The sequence below is a fragment of the Calonectris borealis genome, chromosome Z (genome assembly GCF_964195595.1).
Source record: "Calonectris borealis chromosome Z, bCalBor7.hap1.2, whole genome shotgun sequence".
Lineage (NCBI taxonomy): Eukaryota > Metazoa > Chordata > Aves > Procellariiformes > Procellariidae > Calonectris > Calonectris borealis.
In genome coordinates this window covers 83,079,384-83,100,467 of record NC_134352.1, presented here as the reverse complement: position 1 = coordinate 83,100,467, position 21,084 = coordinate 83,079,384, and the positions used below count along the sequence as shown (strand labels likewise).

Sequence of the window (21,084 nt, the reverse complement as noted above, 5' to 3'; positions counted from 1 at the left end):
TCTTGTCTTTTTCTTTCATATTGAAAATTCAAAAGATAGTTTGGAGTTACAGCCTCATGAATTCTGAGATTTTAAAGGATACATCAAAATAACTTGCTCTAGCCTTGGTCGTAATACCTATTCCTCCAGGTCATCTCCAGCAATTTGTGTTCCACCTAAAAGCAAAATTTAAGGAACTGATTTTTAAACTCTGAGCACATTCAGATGCCCAAAGGATGGTAACAATGTTCCTTAAGTGATCACTGCTTTTCCCCTGACTTTCAGTGGCAGCTGCTACGTGCTGACTGCTGGAAAAGGTAGCTGGTCCTTGCTGGTGCCTACAAAATAGATGAACTCTTGTCGAGATGGACAATCTGGACATGGGTGGCTGTTCTACAATCAGCAATGACATCTGTGTTTTCCTTCGAAGTAATAACCTGCGTATGGGCCAGACAATGTAGTCTCAAGTTAGGCAGAAGTCATAAATGACAAACTTTAAGCAAATTTCCGTTGATGTGTAAGACAAGTATTCCAGTCTAAGGCTTATTTATAATCTTTTTTCTTTTCCTTCTTCAGGTATTTTGAGTTTTATGAAGGGCCTTTGGAATACAATTCTACAAAATGCCTGGAATTACGGCAGGACATCATCGAAGTGAAGGTTTTGTCTATGTAAGTATGAATGAATGTTTGCTAGAAAGTTACTTCTCAGGCTGGATGAAAATGATAACTTCCAATAAGATTGTCAAAGATGCAAGGCTTAAGAGATCCCATCAACAGGGATCTCATCAGGGATTCCTGAGGTTGTCTTATATGTACAAGTAGTCACATTTGAATTTGACCTGAGGTCCATTTGAAAAAACTGGAGGCATTTTACATACATTGAGGCATTTTGATCAGGCCCAGTGTCACTGTTTAGAATGAAATACAGTGTAATATTATTTGTAATATTATATTCCAGGTCCTCTGCTGAGGGTAATTGAAGAGTAAGAACAGCCAGACTGACTCATAGCAAGTGTCCATCTGTCCTAAGGCTCTGTCATTGACAGTGGCCAGCAGTGAAGGCTAAGAAATGAAGGAAAAAGGTTAGCTCTTCCTGATAACACATACTGGCGTGGGGATTTGCTGAGTGGTAGGTGGTGACTAGACTACAGTAGTCAGAGTGGACAATAGACCTCTCTGTTAATTTGTTTAGATCTTTTCTGAGTCCGTTTGTATTTTTGACCTCCACAATTTCCTGCAGCAGTGAGTTTCACAAGTTAATAACACTCACCAAGAAGTAGGAAAATGCGATTCTGAGAAATAATAAAATATCTATATTTTGTCTTTTGCGGTCCTATATGTACGTCAGAAAACTAATGAGTTAAATGAGATGCATCCATGAAGCCATAGAGGCAAAATCAGGCAGAATCAGGCAAAAAAGTGAGGTTGCCAATGGAGCTCATTGGACAGAGCAAAGCAGGGTATTTTTGTGTTGCCCTTTAGCATTTTCAGCATTGCACTGAATTTAGGTGCTTAGATTATGCCTAGTCCCTTACTATATCTAAAACCAGTGGTTTAGTAATCTTACCAACAATCCACAAGGCTTATTAAGGTCTGTAAAGTGCACAGAGAATCTCAATTGAAAGTGCAGCTATACAAGCGCATAGCATTAAGCAATCAGGGCTACAGCAAATACGATTTGTTGCTCCAGGTCTGCATGAATTTTGAGCACTGATTGTGCACAGAAAAATGTAGGTTATGTCCTTGCCTTCTGTATTTTATACTGGATGAAGGATACACGAGTAACAACTTTGCACTGCTTGCTGACTTGCAGTGCTTAAAAATAAATAGAAGGGGTGAGAATGTGACACTTCTGCCAACGTTATGCTGAAGATGGGGAGTTTTGAATAGCTTTTCTGCATACGTATCAGATGGTACAGAGAATTACTCATTTCTCTTCATCTTAGTCAATGGCACATGGAAGGTAGTGGACTCCTGCTCAGCTGGATAGAGTTAGCCTTACTTTTACGATAGATGCCATTTGACATTAAGCTCTTTTACTATGCTGTGTTCTTCTGATGTGCTTTCTTCTAATGTGCTACATTTCCTAAGTAAGTCAGCCCTTACGGTAATGGAAGATTTCCAAGTTAATGTGCTTTGGTGGGCTACAGAAAGTACAATATGACCTAATTCCTTCCTGTAGCTTCCACAGCCTGGAAAATCCTAAGTTCTACTCACTTTAAATATATAATTATCTTAAAAGTCTTCGCTTTATTCAAACATTCAAAGCCCTCAAGCCTTAAGAAAACTCATTAAGACCTATCAGACTTGAAGAAATCTCAGACTTCAAAATTTCCCAGCCAGGTTATGACATTGCTCCCTAGCTCTAGATATTTGCAAGGCCTTTGTTATCTCTGTTGTCCAAATACAGAAGAATATGTATGAACTCTAAGGTAGAAGTGGTTGGAATGATATCACCAAAAATGTGTCATCCTGTATCAGCCTAGTGGAAGTAGGGGTATCGTTTTTTGATATAACTAAAAGTATATTTACTAACAGAGAAGGAGAGAGAGATCCTTACGTAAAGAACTTTTCATGTCCTCTTACCGTCTCAGATGCTTATCCTTACACGTGTGCTATTGCAGTTTATAAAATGGATTTACCAACAGTTGTGTAGGATCTCACGGATTAAGATAACCTCACCCAAATATAACGGTAGTTGGCCAAATTATCTGAAGTATCCTCTTTTCCAATACCCCCTCTGCTGGGCCCTTCTGCTAGGTGCAACTTTTCCCCCCAAAGCCGCTGTAGTTACCAGACACTCATTAGCTTCCCAGCAGACTGTGGACGGACTTTGGTACAGGTAGATCCTTCTTGCTTGATATTGCAATTTTTACCTGAAGAAATGGAGAATGCCTATCAGGAAATGAAAATCAGTCCCAAACGTCCGAAAAGCTCCATCAGTATATGGCTTAGAGTTGCTATGTCTGGACAGAAAAAGAAATAAAAATGATAAATTTGGCACTGGATAGACTGACTGGTTTGCCCTATCAAAAGCCTACTACATGGTACCCTGGCTGCAGCTGGTTTAGGAAATGAAGCCCTTGTAAAAAAGTGATTTTTATTTTCTTTTCTTTTATCTTTTAGGGTGAAACAAACTGAATTGTTTGACAGATGGAAGAGCCTACAGATGTGCAAATGGGAGATGAATGTCACAGAAGCTAATTTATTCAAGTAAGAATGGTCCACATTAATGAGACTGAGTAAGATTTACTTTAGTTTGAGTTTAGCTTCCTGTAGAGAGAACAAACTTTCATACGGATAGCAAGAGTAAGCACTATAACACTGTCACTGTTGGAGTACCATCCTTTTGAATAAATATGGACTTTTTTCTACTTTAAAAAGAGTGAAAGAGAGCTCTTCTGGCATGTGGGACAGTCTTCCCAGGAAAGGAGGGGAATTTGGTATGAGAAAGACTTTGCCAGGTATGATTCAGGCAGATGTGAGGATGAAGCCAAGACTTAATGGCTGCACCTAATACATCAACCTAACTCTGTTGGTGTAAAATGGTAATATCATCGGTGACACTGCAAATTTGACCTACAAAATACTTAAACTGGATTTTTTCCTGTGGTGTATTAGGTACTGCCAGACCTTGTTTATCAATTCCATTTTTTTAATGGCTTCTCAGCTGTTACTCCCTGACTATCTAGATATTTTTTCTGGTCTTCGGAGACCTCTGCAGTTTGTTTCTGTAGTTCTCTGTCTTTCTTCATGTGAATTCCTCTTTGCTGAAGGTCCTCCATGGTCCTTTTAAGATACAGCTTTTGAAATTGGTCTTGTGAAGGCAATAGTAGGATGAAGCCAAAACAATATTTGAATGTTGTATATTGGTGTATTCAAGGGCCATATTTGAGTAGGTCTAGAGAAACCACATTATTTCAGAGTAGGTGGAATATAGTCTGGTTAAGTCTGTAAGTCACTGGCATGATTCAGAGCTGTTGCTTAGAATAAGGCCGCACAACTTTCTCCCAAATTCTCTTGCATGATTCCAGGAAATAGCTGTCACGAGTTAATGAGAGAATGTGAGAATGCATGTGCTGAGTTAGTCATTAACATCTTTAAAAATAACTAATTATTAGTCCCAGGCTCATTGCAGTTTTTACATGAGTTCCACACGTAAGTTTTTTTAGATTTTTTTTAGTATATTTTTTCTGGAAATTACTTGATGGGCAATTATCAGAGCCCATTTTGAAGACAAGAGCCATTCAGGATTAAAGCCTATTATCTTAAAGACTGCTTGGAGTAAGAGAACTAATGATTGTGCCCAGAGTGCAAGGAGCACATTGAAGTATGGAGGCCAGCCCAGAGGTGGGAGCAAAGAGAAAGGACTATCTAAAGACCATCAGGAGGACCATCACTCTCTCTCAGGCCACCAACACCAGCACATTAAGCAAAGAACCCCTCTCCATCCTAGGCAATGCATTGAGAGAAAGAAGAGATGAAAGGCTTCCGTCACTGGCTATACCTGCCTGACTGATATATCACTGCTTAAGAAACTCCCACTGGCACCTAGATGTAACCTAACCTTTGTTAGCTGGTTCCAGGAACAATAATCGTGCTAGTGAGGAAAAAAAAGTTCAAAGTCTGTTTCATTTTTGTCTTATGGGACAGAGACTTCAGTGTGTGAATGTGTGGGGAAGCTGTAGTCCCTTAAAAGCAGACCAAAGTCTCTGAGTTTGGAGGTAGACTAGTAGGAGGCTAAAAGGTGGTTGTCTAACAACACTGAGTTGTGGGCTTTTGAACTTTGCCAGTTCTGGACCATCAGGTGAGATGAGGAGAATCCAGCAAAAGTTAAATGGTAACTACTTAAGCAGCAGGGAAGGAGGAAGCACAAAAATCACACTAGCTTTTTTATCTGGAGACTAAGGAAAACAATTTCCTTGACAGTCTTCCTCCATCAGATATCAGACATTTACATTAAGGAACGTGCCTCTGGAAAACCTGTTGGACATTAGATTAAAGATTTCAATTCCTTAATGCAGAACTAATGAAGAGTTTTTTCATATCTCAAATATCACAATTCAATCCCACTACCTGCTTTAATTATTTAATGATTTAATTATTAGAAATTATTAATTGACTCATTCAGTCTTAATTGCTACCTTGATCTGATCATCATATTGTGTCATTCTGCATGAGTCAAGTATATAATAGTAATTGGACATCACTGAAATGTTTGCATAATTCTGTATTTGCTTTCCGGTGCTTGTAATAAAGCCCATAAAGAAGACTGGCTTATTCCTCCAAGTCATAATGAGGCCACATACCCAAGAGGCAAGGTATTTAATCTAGGTTATTTGAGAGCCATTTGGCTTTGTCTTCATGTTTGTGCATTTGCCATGACATGTATTTTTCATTAAAGGTGTAAGATGCATTGACTGAGAAACAAACCAGCTCTGGAGTAAGAGTAAGCTGAAGTCAGGGTTTTCAGTTCCACCAGTAAAAGGAGAAAAGCATTCAGGGAACGATGGGAGCTAAGAGATGGACTCCTATTTGGAAAGCTGCTTTTCCTATTTAAATTTCTTATGAAACTTATGGTAAGGGGATCAGAGCTGAATGTTTTTTCTCTCATGCCGTGAATCCCATTTTTGAGATTTCAAAACTGTTCTTGTTTGCATTGGAATACCTGCCATTTTGTCCCAGTGACAAAGAAGATTTTGGCCATCTGTCTGAGATTTTGGAGTTGTAGCCATGACCAGTCTGTCTGACACCCATCTGTCGGGGCCACATCATCCTCCTGATACGGATATGAAAGGTCAAAGTTAAAACTAAGAGCTTTAAAAGTTTTTTTGTAATCAAAGTGTGCCATGCTCCACAGTAATTTGGTAAGTGGGGTGGTGTCTTTAGGTATCGCTGCGTTTAAATCCCTGCCCTGCCAAGCTTCCACATCCCGAGATGAATACTTTAACCCCTGCATTTCCTGCCCAGTCATGAGTAAATAATTTACAAAAAGTGGAAGACCCCTAAAGCAGAGAGGGACTAATTGATTAGGATGGTTTCCGCAGGATATTGGGGGTAGAAACTCAGCTTTGGGGTCTGGAGCAGGGCAGAATTTGCATATGTATTTCCTGCAGCCTAGGAGAGACAGGTACAGGGATCTCATTTCTTCTGTTTGTTTTTTTTTTTTTATCGTAAGTTCCTCAATCAAGGAAATTCTCACTGAATCTGAAATTTTCTAAAGGAAAATTCAGCAAACCACTATTTTACCCCTCCTACAGCTAAAAAGTTTCTTTTTGATGAAAAATGCCTTGTTAGGAGTAGTAGTAATTGCAAATCCTAAAGCACGCTATCAGCTCCTTGATCTTATTTCTCTCTTTTTCGTTTTACAGGTCTACTTTGTCGAGGTGTTGCAATGCCCCTGCCTTTCTGTTCACCACTCAGAAAAATACTCCCTTGGGAACTAAACTGAAATATGAAGTGGATACTAGTGGAATCTTCCATATCAACCAAGAAATCTTCAAAATGTTTCCAAAGGTGCGTCATGCCTCTGTCCATTTGCAGAATCAATTTCACTCTACTTGCTGCATTAGATGGTACCCTATAGCCAAGCATTTAGCAGTTGGCTGTTTAACATTTCTACAAACTTCATTGCATATACTTTGAAAATTTTAATTTTTTATATGATATTTTAGCTGATTATCCTAGATGTTTTCTAGTGGTCATCTGCTCTAGTGTGAAATATATATATATTTTCCTGCAGAATATTACTGATGTAGCAGCAAAGTAGCTAATGAAATAACTGAATAAAAAAGGCACTTACTGATCAGAACTTTTTAAAAGTACAATACTCACATACAATAAATCCAACATTTGGGGTACGTCTGCTTATTTAGGGGCATGATTATTTTATAATTCATATTCACAGTGACTAACTATTTTTATACTTATTTCTGTTTGCAGCTTATCTGTGAAAAGGCCGCACAATTTTTAAATATATTCATCATAATGATTATTCAAAACCTTTTCAGCAAATAATCTTTGACCTGAGGGTCATTCACAGTTATAACCAGTGGGCAATTCCCATTGCACGTAGTGACTGATATGCAGAAATGGGCTTATGTGACTACTGATTTATCATGGGGCACACCTCATGAATTTGAAAAGGCATATTTGGAGGGGATAACTGAAATTTATCCCTTTCAGAAAGTCAGAAAAATATTCAAGTTAAGTACTTAGATTTCTGTCGTTAATGTTGTCCTTCGGGGTCTAACCACTTTTAATCCTTTTGCTTTCTGAGCACTACTAAGAGCTAGGGTAGTGCTGTTATCTAAATGTGCACATGGGGAACTGGGGCAGAGCAGGGGAAAGGCTCAGATCCAGGAAAGCACGTTGGCATTTGGAGACGTGCAAAGGATGGGTACATCTAAGTCCAGGAGTATTATCCTCAAAAAACCCTGCCTGATTGTGCAGATGAATGCATGAAAGACTAGACGCCTACGCTTTTGCTAGAAGTGTCCTATAGCTGCTGTGGTATTTATCCAGGTGTGCCTTGAGGATGCTTTGCCGGCTCTATCCCATGCCAAAGTGCCCTTGGGATTCACACCTATGTGGCCAAAGCCACCCTCCACCTAGGAGCAAGGCTGCAGCATGGCAAATGTAGGAGATAAAGGGCTGAAAGCACGGGAGCAAGACTTTAAGGGCAAAAGCCTTGTGCTGAGTATGGAGACCTGGCTTCTGATCTCCCTTTCAGGACTGCCGAGGCATTTTGTGTTAAGAAGTCACTGCATAAAGCACAGACAACTCTATAATGCCTCTGTGTTAGACAGCTGCTGCTTTTCTGAAACAGGTGTAATTGCATACCCTTTTGCCTCATGGCTTATGAATGCTATGGAAAGATCCTGGGAATAATCACCTAGAAATGTCATGCCACTATCGCATCTCTCTGTAGTTTGCTGTATGACATTATTGATAAAATATGTATGTACCAAAACGAGCGCTCTCATGCTTATATAAGCACATCTCTACATATTCATAAGGTGTAGAGCGGCTCAGTTCTGTGTCACTTCTCACTCTAATGGCCCAATTCTGTTCTCAGAGATGAGATTTTCACTCTCTCCTGCTTCGGCAGCAGCTGCATGTCTGCATATGAAGACAGAATTTTGCCCGAAGATTGCAGAAAGATGTGTCCTACACGAGTCCAAAAATGTTCCTGACCAAAGGCTCTAGGCACTCCTGGTAGTACAAGTCATAATTAATAATCTTTAATGCTATTAATACAATTAGTGGTAGCAAGCACTAAAACTTGGGTTAGGTTCTGATAAATAGCTGTAACGTGCTGTCTGATTTAGAGAGATTTCCTGGGCTTTACTAGCTGCTCCAGGACTATGTGTGCAGACTTCTCAAAAGCAGGACATCAGAGCCTGAAGAGCGAGCAGTTTGCAGGCAGCTCAGAAGGCAACACCTGGGCTTCACTAATTTTATGGTTCATGCCCTCATGTGGAAATCAGAAGGGAAAGCAAGTTTCTAAACTGACTTCCTCCATTATTAAGTTTGGACAAAACCAGGTTATTGTTTTTTTTGTCTCTGAGTTAGTTGTCCATAGCATCTCTAACTGCACAGAAAACATTCCCATCCGTTTATGCACACCATGGGAATATTGCAGGCCAGAACCAGTGTCAACTTCCTATGATTAGTGCATCTGCAGCAAGATGCAGCTGCACAGAAAAAAGGAAAAAGTAAAAAAGAGACTTGTTGCCTCCATGTTTCGGGATATTTAACTGTTTCCTTGCTGTGATGTTGCAGGATATGCCGTACCACCGCTCCCAGTTTAAGAAATGCGCGGTGGTTGGGAACGGAGGAATTCTGAAGAACAGCAGATGTGGCCGGGAAATTGACAGTGCAGACTTCGTGTTTCGGTAATCACCACAGCACCATTTTTCTTTTTGCCTGTTTTAATGACAAGTAAAGGATTATAAAGCTATTCTTTCTCACATGGAAACATGGGATTTGCCAAACTGGCCATATTAAGCCTGCTTCTTGCACAAAAAGCGATGTTTCAAAAAAACCACCTCACTGTATAATATTTATTTTAAAATTATGCTTTGAGGAATTACTTCTCCCTAACTCCATGTGGTTAATCATTGACTTACTGACAAAGTTTGATGTCCTCATTCAGGATATCCCCTGTTACTCAGATTGTGGATTTATCGTTCCGTGGACATTAGCCCAGGAGCAGTGTCTTGTGAATGTGGCCATAATTTTCTGGGGCAGTTCTAAACCTGAAGTACAACCTCTGTCGTGTGACAAGCAGCTTGGCCAGATGTTAACAGCTCTACGCTGTGCAGCTCACGTGCCTCAGAGGTGTGTTTCTGAAGTGGTGCGGGGCTCAAGTGCTGGATAATACGAGTTACATTGATCAGTACTGTAGACTCCAGGGTGTGCAGAGATACCTGAATAACTTTGAAGGTTGAGTGTCTTCATATTGTGCTCCCCACCATATGTGGAGTTATCCAGGTTTTGCATAGACTGGGATGTCCCGCAGCTTGCATCCCTGGGTAACCGAGTTTAGCAGCACTTTCATCATCCTTAATATATATGGGAAAGATCTTTTTATTATTGTATTGGGTTTGCGTGGCAAGGTTTTGGTAGCAAGGGGGCTACAGGGGTGGCTTCTGTGAGAAGCTGCTAGAAGCTTCCCCAGTGTCTGATAGAGCCAATGCCACCGGCTCCAAGACGGACCTGCCGCTGGCCAAGGCCAAGCTGGAGCAGGTTTGCTGGCAGGACCTGTGACCCCACCGGGGACCCACGCTGGAGCAGTCCATTCCTGAAGGATTGCACCCTGTGGAAGGGACCCACACTGGAGCAGTTCGTGAAGAACTGCAGCCTGTGGGAAGGACTCGTGTTGGAGAAGTTCATGGAGGACTGTCTCCCGTTGGGAGGGACCCCACGCTAGAGCAGTGGAAGAGTGTGAGGAGTCCTCCCCTGAGGAGGAAAGAGTGGCAGAGACAACGTGTGATGAACTGACCGCAACCCCCATTCCCCATCCTCCTGTGCCGCTGGGAGGGAGGAGGTAGAGAATTCGGGAGTGAAGTTGAGCCTGGAAAGAAGGGAGGAGTGGGGAGAAGGTGTTTTAGGATTAAGTTTTTATTTCTCATTATTCTACTCTGATTTGATTGGTAATAAATTAAATTAATTTTTCCCAAGTCGAGTCTGTTTTGCCCGTGATGCTAATTGCTGAGTGATCTCCCTGCCCTTATCTTGCCCATGAGCCTTTCGTCGTATTTTCTCTCCCCTGTCCAGCTTAGAAGGGGGAGTGACAGAGTGGCTTTGGTGGGCCTCTGGCGTCCAGCCAGTGTCAACGCACCACAATTATTCATATGCATGACTAATCCCTCTCTAAATCCTGTTAAGCTCTTTTCCCGGGTCATGGCATATGACAGCTAGCTCAGAGATTCATGACACGTTCTGAGGAAAGAAAAATCTTTTTAGTTCTATTGGCCTATTTTCTGATCTTAGGTATGTTCCTGTCAGTTTAGAATAACTGTGCATAAATCAATGAATTTCTCTGATTAAATAACAGCAAAAATTAGGTCAGATTTTGGCTCATTGCATTCTTAATTTAATTTGGCATCAAATGAGAAATAAAATTTTACCAGTCCTGCCTTCGCTATTGATTATATTCAGACCCCTTGTGTCTGCCTCTTATGCCTGTTTTATAGAAAACTATTGCCTTATTTTAATCTGTGAAACAGTCCAGGCTTCACGTAGTTTGCTTCTTAAAAGCCTAGTGTACCCTATATACATTAAATAGTTATTGTAGATTCCCTTCTATTGTGCTGGATCACAGCTATCAGTATGGTTGAAATGAAAGGTACATGTTACACATGGAGGTGACAAACTGTTGAGTGGAAGTGGAAATATGGGCAGCAAATGTCATCATTTGTGTATAAGAACTTTCAGTGGAGGTCCCTCTTTACCACTGTTGGTCTTTCTTGAACTGTACCACAACTGCATATAAAGAGCAGATCATATCAGTACAAAACGTAGAAATTGCTTTTGGTACCAGTAATTAAGTAGAGGCTTAAGTTGAACTGAAATATGAATAAGTACATCAGTACTTGTGCAAAAAAATCCCTGGTTCACCACCTCTGAAACACATGGGACCAGCATTATGCACAAAGACATGCTAGTGTTTAAGAGCTTAAGGTCTGCTGACATCAATTTTAAAGTAAAGCTTGTGTTTAAGGTCGGGTCTGAACACATGGACTTTCCAGTCTGACACCAGTTCACCAAACTGCCAGGAATCACCATCTTGGTCACCAACAAAACAATTCTTTAAAATAGCTCAAAAACTGCCTATGGAGCACTGCTAACATTCAGTGATACCTTCAGGACACCTGGGAAAATCTTTTATTGTCAGGAAGCTTGTGGCCAGCAGGATGCAACCAAGATTTTTCTATGAAATAAATTCTGATAGGAATTAATTATATTACAATAGAATATATAAAATGCACACACATGAATTGCACTTACTAGTTGTTATTGTCTATCTCCATCTACTGGCCGAAGTGGAGATCTGTGATGAAACATTGGGTGCATTTATAGATGGGACTAGTCTCTTTGCAGTGATGGATTTTTGGAGTCCTATGACAAAACTACAGCTTATGCAGATTGTAAAGTTTTTATAAGGAATTATCACTTTCAACAAATTCGTTCTTTCTTAATCCTGGTGGGAGTTTACTGTTTGAAAATATTGAAGCTGAATATTTGAAAACCTTTTTCAGATATAATGTAATGAGCACAGTGCCCAGTGCTAGGTGGAACTGAGGATGCTAGAGGACTTCAGAAGGACGTTGCATGACCTAGCAGAGAAAAGTGCTGGAAATAACATTGCCTATGAGAACGATGAGGTGGCTAAAAAAAATTCTCTGACCTGATAAAGAGGGACTCTCTGGGACGTAGGTGTGAACCTCCTGGGTCTGAGAAGGACTTCGGAGGATTTTTGTGCGTTCCTCTGCTCCCTCACTCGCCCTCTCCCTGTGACTGAGAAATTATGATGAACTGTAGTATTGTGAAAACACTGAGCATCACTTACCCTAAACACCTTAACAGTTTTCTCCTTTTCAGCCCTGATCTTCAAAAATATGGAGATGTTTGGGAATTAGGCACAGCAGAATTTTTGAGATGTGGGGACCTTAACAGTGATGGCTTTTATTGTAGCTTGTAGATCACTTCAAAAAATTTTCAAAATGTTAGCAAATATCTAACGCTAGCTTAAACCGAGTGTAAAACCAGTTGCAAGGCCACTTATGTTGCCTCTTATAATGCACGCTGAAGCTTTTTTTTAGCTGGGTTTCCTATGGAAGCGAAGCTTGTGTGATAGCTTGTGTGTATGTGTGAGTGTTTCAGTTACTTCAGCATCTCTTGAGGGATGCTCTAAATTTTTTGCGATGATGAATCTAGGTCAAGGCCAAGGTGAGTGGAGGCTGGGCAAAGTCAAGGTTTGCAAATCTTTACAAGTTTGCTCCTAATAGCTTTGACATCCTTTGGTGAATCCGTGGTCAGAATTGCTGCTCTTACACTGCGCTGGGAGATACTTATAAAGGGAAAAGGAAGGGAAGCAGATAGTTTTGGATTAATTAGGACTGGACTGATTTGTCTCTTGTGGAGCATTTCCCCTAAATTCTCTTGGGTATAAACCAAAGCATGTTAAAGGCGATGTTATAGATATAGTTTATCTATTAATTATTGAACACAGCTCTTGCTGAGGAAATATTTGATTTTATAGGCTGATTGTCCTTGGGGCTTCATCCCATTTCTCGTTCTAAACTGCCAAAGTAAATAGCTGAACTGCTATTAAGGAAGCAAAATGAGTGAGCATTGGCTACATCTGCAAAAAGGGGTCATCTCTCACAGACTCGGGGAAGAAGAGAGGTCTTCATACAGCCCCTAAGAACTTGTTACTTTAATGCACAGTTTGGGCATCAACATGTTTTGATACAATTTTAAATTCTCAATCTGTTTCTAGATTTGTTGCTTGGAAGAAATGCTTAAATCAATTCTGCGTTCTAGTCCTGAAAAGGTGCAAGGAATTTTTTTAACTTTCTTACTAATTTCTTTCCTTTATAGATGCAATTTGCCTCCTATATCTGAGAAATACTTCACGGACGTTGGGGTAAAGACGGATGTCGTGACTGTCAATCCCAGTATAATTACTGAGAGGTCATTTCTGGGTTTTGTATTTTCTTCTCTATTGCTTTTCCAAATCTACTTTTCACTTAATTCTAACTGTTACAGAGAATTTTTTCCCAATATTACTTTAAACTGACACTATGAATCATACATTTCATTCTGAATTGAAGTTATTCAGTATATGGAATCAGTTACAACTTATAGAAATGTGTTAAACACTTAGACCTGCACATTAGTGACAGAAATTGGGAAGCTGATGAGCTAGAATTATAACAGCAGAGCCATCCTTCCCCTGGAAGTCCTGTACCGTGCTGGCAAGCCCCAGGCAAATGTTTGGACACATTAGGGTGGAAGCAACTGATTCCCACCCTAAATACTTAAATAAAGTAGCACACATTGTCATATGTTTTTTAAAAAATGCCAGTTAAACTTTGTAGCCAGGAGTAACTTTAATTTTAAATTTGTTAATACCTTAATGCCACCTTGCTGTCAGGTTTGGGACCATGGGGCTAATTCCTGCTTTCCTTTCTTGCTGGGGGAATGTGTTTCTTTTCTTGAGCAACATAAAATCATTTGCTTGCATTGTGGATTTCTTTTGAATGTTATTAAAATGTCATTTTAGAAATGTTTTTGCTCTACTTTGCTATTTGCCAGTTTTTATACAGTTCTGTACTACATAGTGCACTATACAGCTAACCAAACCTTAGAAAAATTACATACTTCTCATAATAAAATGAGAAGTGAGACATGATCAGGAATGTCTACAAAGTTTGTCCGCTGTTTATTGAATGTATTGCCAGCAGAGGAGAGAAAATTTTTTTATCCCCTGCATTTTTGCCCTACATTTCATGTTGACACTTTAGCTACAAATGTAAATATATTCCCCTTTCAATTATGTCTGTATCAGAAATGTTTCAGTAAAAGCCCATTGAGTTTTCTTGTCTGCTGGGTCCAGACTGGGTCTGCGCTGGTCTGACCATTACTCGCGTCCTTTTCCATTTAGATTTCATAAGCTGGAAAAATGGAGGAAACCCTTCTACAACGTGCTCCAGGTCTACGAGAACGCTTCCGTGCTGCTGCCAGCTTTCTACAACACTCGCAACACGGATGTCTCAATCCGGGTCAAATACGTCCTGGATGATTTTGAATCTCAGCAAGCTGTTTATTACTTTCATCCCCAGTATCTCATCAACGTCTCACGCTACTGGCTCGGCCAAGGGGTGCGGGCCAAGCGTATTAGCACTGGACTGATCCTGGTGACTGCTGCCCTGGAGCTCTGCGAAGAGGTCCACCTTTTTGGCTTTTGGGCCTTCCCCATGAACCCCTCAGGGATTTTTATAACTCACCACTACTATGACAATGTGAAACCTCGCCCTGGTTTTCATGCTATGCCCTCAGAAATCTTCAACTTCCTCCACATGCACAGCAAGGGGATCCTGCGGGTTCATACAGGGACCTGTAGCTGCTGTTGACAAGGACACTTCTTCCTCTGACGCAAAAGTGTAACAGGAACTCGATGCCTGTGTGTGGTGTAGGAGGTTTTATTACACCCTGAGATTATGCAATAATTGTTTGATATAAATTTCCTCAAGGCATTGCATCCCATAAGATCTAGGACACCAGCATCTTTCCTGCTAGCAGAGTTGGGTCCGTAACAGTGTGGGAGAAGCAAAACTCCTCTGACCCAGGGTATACACTGCCCTGGAAAGCAAGTCAGATAAGAAGCACATTTCCAATAGGTTTAGCGATAAACAGAGCACATTAATATAGTTATCATTTCACTATGAATAAAAGCACCAAACTTTTGAGGAAAAGCAGTGGTGGAGAATTTCAGCAGAGACTGTATGACTTTACATAGGTTTCTGAATCGAGTACCTTGGGCATTGCCAGATTTTATTGAAAGCACTGTTCTCTGGCATTTGGGCTTTTGAAAATACTCTTTAGCATTATAGTTTTAAGGGGAAGTATATAACTTGAGGTCTTTGTTCTGTAATGTTACAAAGTATTGGTGAAAAATAGCAGATAGATGTGATAGGAATAAACAAGATCACTTTAGGAAATTTTTCAGCCAGGATAGAAGAGAATGTTAAACTCCCATTCACAGCAACAGGTAACTGTGTTGATCATGGTGTGCAATTGTTTTAGAGCTTCTTTCTTCTTCCTTCTTGTGTCTTACATTTCTGGTCTCCTCTGCTGATCATGTTTTCTTTCTCATAGTCTGTAATGCTTTCTCCTTCTAGCTAACGCATGAGCAATGTATGTACTTCCTCCTACAGTGACCATCTCAGCTTCAGATTGGAGTCCGTATTGAAGAAACATGCTCCTTCACACTTCTGCAAGCTTTTCTCGGGCTGAATAGCAAGGAGATTACGTAGTTATATTTTCTGAGTTGATGTTTTGGTTCAAATATCACAGCATAAGATAGAAAAAGGCATTTTTGCTTTGATTTTTATTAAAGACTTTGTAAGAGTGTCTGAATGTTGATTCACTGTTGTGCAGGTCGAGTTAAATACTGTCAGGTATCTGTGATAAGTACTGGCAGGAAATGAAGTTAAAATACAGTGAAGATACTTTGTGGCTTGGATTATGATGCTTATTTTAAACTTATGCACCTCAAGATGTCAGATGTCTTAACACGGCATTTTTGTGTGATGAGAATGTAATTAGGATAGTAAAAGGGCTGGTGTATTCTTTAAAAAGTTACCAATGTAACTCTGTCAATTATGCCAAGCTTAATTTTTCACCTGATACAGTTATATTGGCAAAATCCTGATGCAGAAAAGATGCCACATATTGCTGGAGTTTATTTTGGCTGCTGAACCGTGGTGTAGTAGGCTGCTGGTATATGCCCTTTTATACTGGTGTGACTGCGTACACAGGAGGGTGAGGTTTGCCATTTCAGCTGTGCTGGCATAGTTAAATGAACAGAGTTTCCTCGTATAAGTTCTTAGTCTGAAGCACTTGGGCTGTTGTCCAGTGCCTTGTCTTGTCTTACTTAGGTTACACGATATTTGATCAAGGATTTGGAGTTTAAAGTGCTAGTTTTGTATGAGGGATACTGGGGTTTTTTTGGGGGGGAGAGGGTTTAAATCCAAATCTGGACTTGGATTTTAATTTTGTAATGCATGAATGCACGAAGCTTCTTTTAAAAGCCTCTGTGCTCTGCTGAGAGCTGTGAAAGTTGCTCATGCTTCAGATAAAATGATCAAAAAGCAAGTGAAGCACGATGGTCACCATTTCAAAAGTCCCTACTAACCCGCAGTGACCTGGATGGTATGTGAGAGTGTATTTCCTTAACTTTACACTAGACTCCAGAGGTCTGATTACTTTAAAAGCAACCCATATCCTTGATAAAGGTGTCAGAGCTCACTTGGGAAATACCAGCCAGGGGTAGGTGAAGGACCTGTGCTTAAGCTTTATATATTTGTGGTGTCGTGCTTTTGGTCTTAGAGTTATACCGTGTGTTAGTGAGCACCACCTCGTATCGGCTAGCTGTGAAATATGCAGCACGCTAAGAATGAACTTGTAGATGAAATGGTTTCCTTGATTTAATATGCAAAAGAGATCTTTGTCTTTGCTGTGTTTTGTAAATTTATGTGCAAAGGGCTTTGATAATGAAGTGCTGTAATGAAAGTGCTATTTAGAGAGCAATGTGACCCGGTGGGTTGGCCATCTTGCTGTGCATTAAGCTTTATGATAACAGTAATGATGCTGAAGCTGTACCTAGAGCCCTTACTCCTTATTCTGACCGAGTATGGGACTAGTAGTGACTTCAGTATTGCTTTGCTGCTGCTGCTTTGCTAAGGTTACCTTCTTTAGTAAGGGATTTTTCTTTACTATCGTGATTGAAGTGAACAAAAGCAACTGAAAGGAGTCTGATATGTTGCGAAAGATACTTAAAAAAAGATGGGAAAGCACTTGAGAAGCATCCATATGTTGGAAAGAAATGGTGCAAATCCCTCTTTTTAGTTGCAAAAATCCTTTTGGACTTTTTAGACAGCCAAAAGGATAAGCAAAACTGTAATTACAGTTAACCTGTAGTTACAGGGTCACAGACATTTCCTTTCCTTTGTTTGCTTCATATAAGTGAGCAATGTAAATTCACGTAGGCTATACTGTAATAAGTGCAGTTTTACTGTGTTTAGATTTTGATCAGTTATAAATCTATAGCTACTATATTTTTTTAATGATTTTAAAATGTGTGTGCAGGATACTTGCACATATGCACCAAAGGCCCAATTTTGCCACATTTATCTGAAAAGAGCTCCCATTCAAGTGGATGGGTATTTTATTTGTGTAGAGACCGCAGAAACAAGCCCAGACATGTCTGTGAAGGTGTACATAGGTGTATAGATAGATAGAAGGAGTGATTTGCAAGCCAGAAAGATACTTAAAGAAATATATATAAAATAGTCCTTGAGATGAAATGCATGTTGCAGCGTGTTTACTTTCTGATTCATTTTTCAGGTGTTGCTCAAAAAATGATTGAAAAACTACAGCGTTTGTCAGAAATGCCATATGCAGAAGCTTTCAGATATTTTTTGGCTTCCTTACCTTGCACTGGGCGCTGGAAAATCAGATTCCTGCTGCCGTACCACAGCGTCGGTGGGGCCGGGTGGAAATGGCGTGGTGAGAGCTTGCAGGAGCAAGGTCTGAGGATGGACCCTACCTGCTGCTCTGTTCTCCGTGGGTAGCAAATAAATACTGCCCAGGAGATTTTAGCTACGCGGGGGTCACTACCTGTGCAATGACACTGTGGGGTGGGTGAGCCAGCATTGACCAGCCTGAGCTTCTGCCCGTCCTGCTTAAATGGACAAAAAGAAGGGCTGTTGCAGAAAGAAGGACCCTGCTTGTTTTCTGCCATCATTCTTTTGTGTACCGAGCATAAGAAAATATTCTTTTGACATCAAGAATTTGTCTGAGTTTGAGGCTATTTTGTTTTCCCTTCTCCCATGCGGTCAAAGCTCCAAATATCCAATCTTAACCTTCTTTGAACAATGGGATACCTGAGTGATAAGAAGTGACTGTCAGGAAGCCGGGTGTGTTTGCTGCACACTGTTAGGGCAAGTAAAGGGTGTGCATAGCATGTCACGCTCTCCCACAGAAAAGGCTGCAGGCCCCGGAGAAATCCCTCGATACAAAAATCTGATCTCTCCAACAAGAAACGCTGTCAGCTGTCTGGTGCCACATCCTGAGCTCCGGCTGTAATCCCAGCTCTGTTGCTGAGGATATGAAATCTGAGACAGGGAGAGACAAAATTATAATATTATGGTTTAATCACTGGCTCCTCATATTATTTAGGAGAATCTCTTAAGAAGTTCCTGAGATCTGCATACACTGGCAATGCAAATTCAGTCGGAAAAACATAACTAGGACTGCTTCTCCTGTATTGGCAGGTCAACAGAGGAGGCTTATCAATCTGCCAGTGCTTTCGTCAAAGGGAAGGAAGTATTTAGTCAGAATAATTTAGCCGCTTGCTTTTGATTTATGAAATCCAACTTTGCTGTTGGACAGAATGGATTAAATGGTGATAAGGCCATTATAATATTTTAGCATAATTTCTGTGATTGCAATGGAGTTGTCAAGCCAGCTCATGAATTGCAAAGGGAGAGCCATGCCGTGGCAGCTCCTCCTGCTGTGATCTCGAGGAGGAGAGGCACCATGGCGAGTAGGTCCATGATGGCCTGGAAAAGCGATGTAAAGGGAATATGGGAGATTGCAACCATCAGTCTGGTCCAGAGCCTTTACCACTGTGGAGTAACATGATAATGACGATAGACGAAGTTTCACAGCTTGCAACGGCCAGGAGTAGCTCCCCTAGTCCCTGACAAAAGCTGTCCCCATGCAGGCTCGACTGATGATAAATTAAAGGTGATGTTCACTCGGGATGGGTAGATGTAGTAGACGGAAGGAAATCAGCTCTAAGAATAGTCCACTCCGTGGGGGTTCGGTGAATCAGTAGAAATGTTGCTCAGACCTTGAAGGCAAAAACAGTGGTGGTGACGCAGCTACGTGGGCGGACTGCCCGTGCTCGGCTTTACATGGCAGGAAGGAGCAACCTCTGGTTTGCGTGCAAGGGAAAGCGGAGTGGATAAAACACTGAGACGTGGAGCGAGAGGGAACCTGTCCTTTTTAATCTTCTGAGGCCTGGTGGCTTGTCAGCAAAGCTCTGATTGTAGAGAGCGCAAGCTTGGGTAGTGAAAATGGAGACCTCTGAAATGGTCCTTTCCCCCATCTTGCTTGTATCCGAGCATGCAGAGGACTTTGGAGCTTTTACACGTATATGAAGAAGGAAACATAGCAAAATTCCACAATCCCTAAGGGCCAAATTCCCTGGGAAATACTGGAGTGAGCTGAGGTTTTAGGAATAAAGGAGTCGGTGTTTATGCTTAGGGCCTTTCCCAAAATCCAGTGAAGTCTGTGGAAAGTTTGATGTACTTCAGAGCAAGCCTCCAGAAACAGGCCCCGATCATGGGCAGGAAGAGCAGCCTCTTGTTTCTTACTCACTTGATTTCAGATACATTTTTTAAAATATTGTAGATACGGTGCAGTAGCAATACTGTGTTTTTAATGGTGTGCATAAATAACAAACTTATCTGGAAGCAGAAATGTTGTGACTGTCGCTCTCCCTTCCAGATTTTGGCACTTTTCATCTTTTCAAACTCATCTATGCAAAGCATTTCATCGTGGTAGTGTAAATCGCCCTGTCAAATCACAAATGAACCCTCTGGACCTAACTGTATGTATGCGAATCACATGCCTCGAGAAAAGAGGTGTTTTTCTGCTTGCTTTAAAATACCAGCGTGGAATTCATCAGTGATACGAATGTGTTCAAGGCAGGATTCAGCCCATTCCCTTTGAAGCCAGCACAACGTTCATATTTGGCTTCAATAGAAAAAAACGTTGGGTCCAATGCTTGTAAGTCAAGCCAATAACCTGCATCTCCCAAAAAACCCTCCCAGACTATTTTATGTCTTCTTATCATCCTGTCTAACGTGGGTGAGGCTGCTGGGCATCCCTGTGTTGTTTGCATGGTATTCAAAATCAACAAGCAATTGTACTTAAGTGCTTTTTAAAATAAACTTAAGGGAAATCCAAATGTACGCTAGGCGTTAGAGTGAGAGAGCTTGAGTCCCAGCATCTCCAACGCTCCCCGAAGCCCTGAGCATCTGAGAAACATCAGAAATGTGGGACTGGGCCATAGTGGGAAACTTAAAGAAAGACAAATCTGCCTCAGCGCTTCAAGGATTGAAAGCTGTAAATATGTTACCGACATGTCTGACTTTCCTTTTAGAAGCCATAAATGTTCTCGGTGTTTGATCTTTGGGTAAGTTGATGTACGTTTTTAACTGTACTAACCACTCTAAGATGTGTTAGCGTGTAAAATGGTGACAAATTAAGCCAGCAAAATCAGATACTGTGTTGGCCAGTTCTTGAAATGTCTGTTCTACCCGAAACTGTCTGATGGACCAAGACACTGAAGTATCTCCAATGCTCCATACGGCTTATGAAGACTCCGGTTATACCCGTTTTAGTAGTGGGGAGCAAGCAGAATCGAATTAATCCCTGTTTGTTAACCCTGTGTTGTCCAAGTGATACACACTTATGTGTGACACTAGAGCCTGTCCCTTTAGAGGCGAGGAAAACTGCCTGTCCCTGCTCCGTCTGGGACAGGACATGGGGAATTTTGCTTCATTTCTGGGTCCTCCTTATTGTCAACCGTGAGGTCCCTGATCAAACCTCTGCGTTCAGCCCATATAAATTGTATTGAACAGCTGCTGCCTGTTGAATATGTTCCCCGTTTTCACTTGGTGGAAAACAAATGCTTAGTTTGGAAATATTGGAGCAAAACTGTGTGTCTTCACGCTAGGGGAGCTTGGGCTATTACAAAAATAAACCTTGTTTCATGTTCGTTATTTCTGTAAGGCGGTG

The 21,084-nt window shown here is 41.0% G+C and overlaps 1 protein-coding gene across 2 annotated transcripts in view; it reads left to right on the top strand.

Moving 5' to 3' along the window:
* Positions 1-15,731, top strand: part of LOC142075432 (alpha-2,8-sialyltransferase 8E) — a 42,367-nt gene extending 26,636 nt beyond the window's left edge. For both annotated transcript variants that reach the window (XM_075136748.1, XM_075136747.1), the window contains 6 exons: positions 556-648; positions 3,106-3,192; positions 6,351-6,495; positions 8,764-8,876; positions 13,090-13,182; positions 14,156-15,731. In XM_075136748.1, coding sequence (XP_074992849.1) covers positions 556-648; positions 3,106-3,192; positions 6,351-6,495; positions 8,764-8,876; positions 13,090-13,182; positions 14,156-14,624 — 1,000 coding nt within the window. In that variant the 3' untranslated portion in view covers positions 14,625-15,731. The remainder of the gene's footprint in view (positions 1-555; positions 649-3,105; positions 3,193-6,350; positions 6,496-8,763; positions 8,877-13,089; positions 13,183-14,155) is intronic.
* Positions 15,732-21,084: the final 5,353 nt, after the last annotated feature.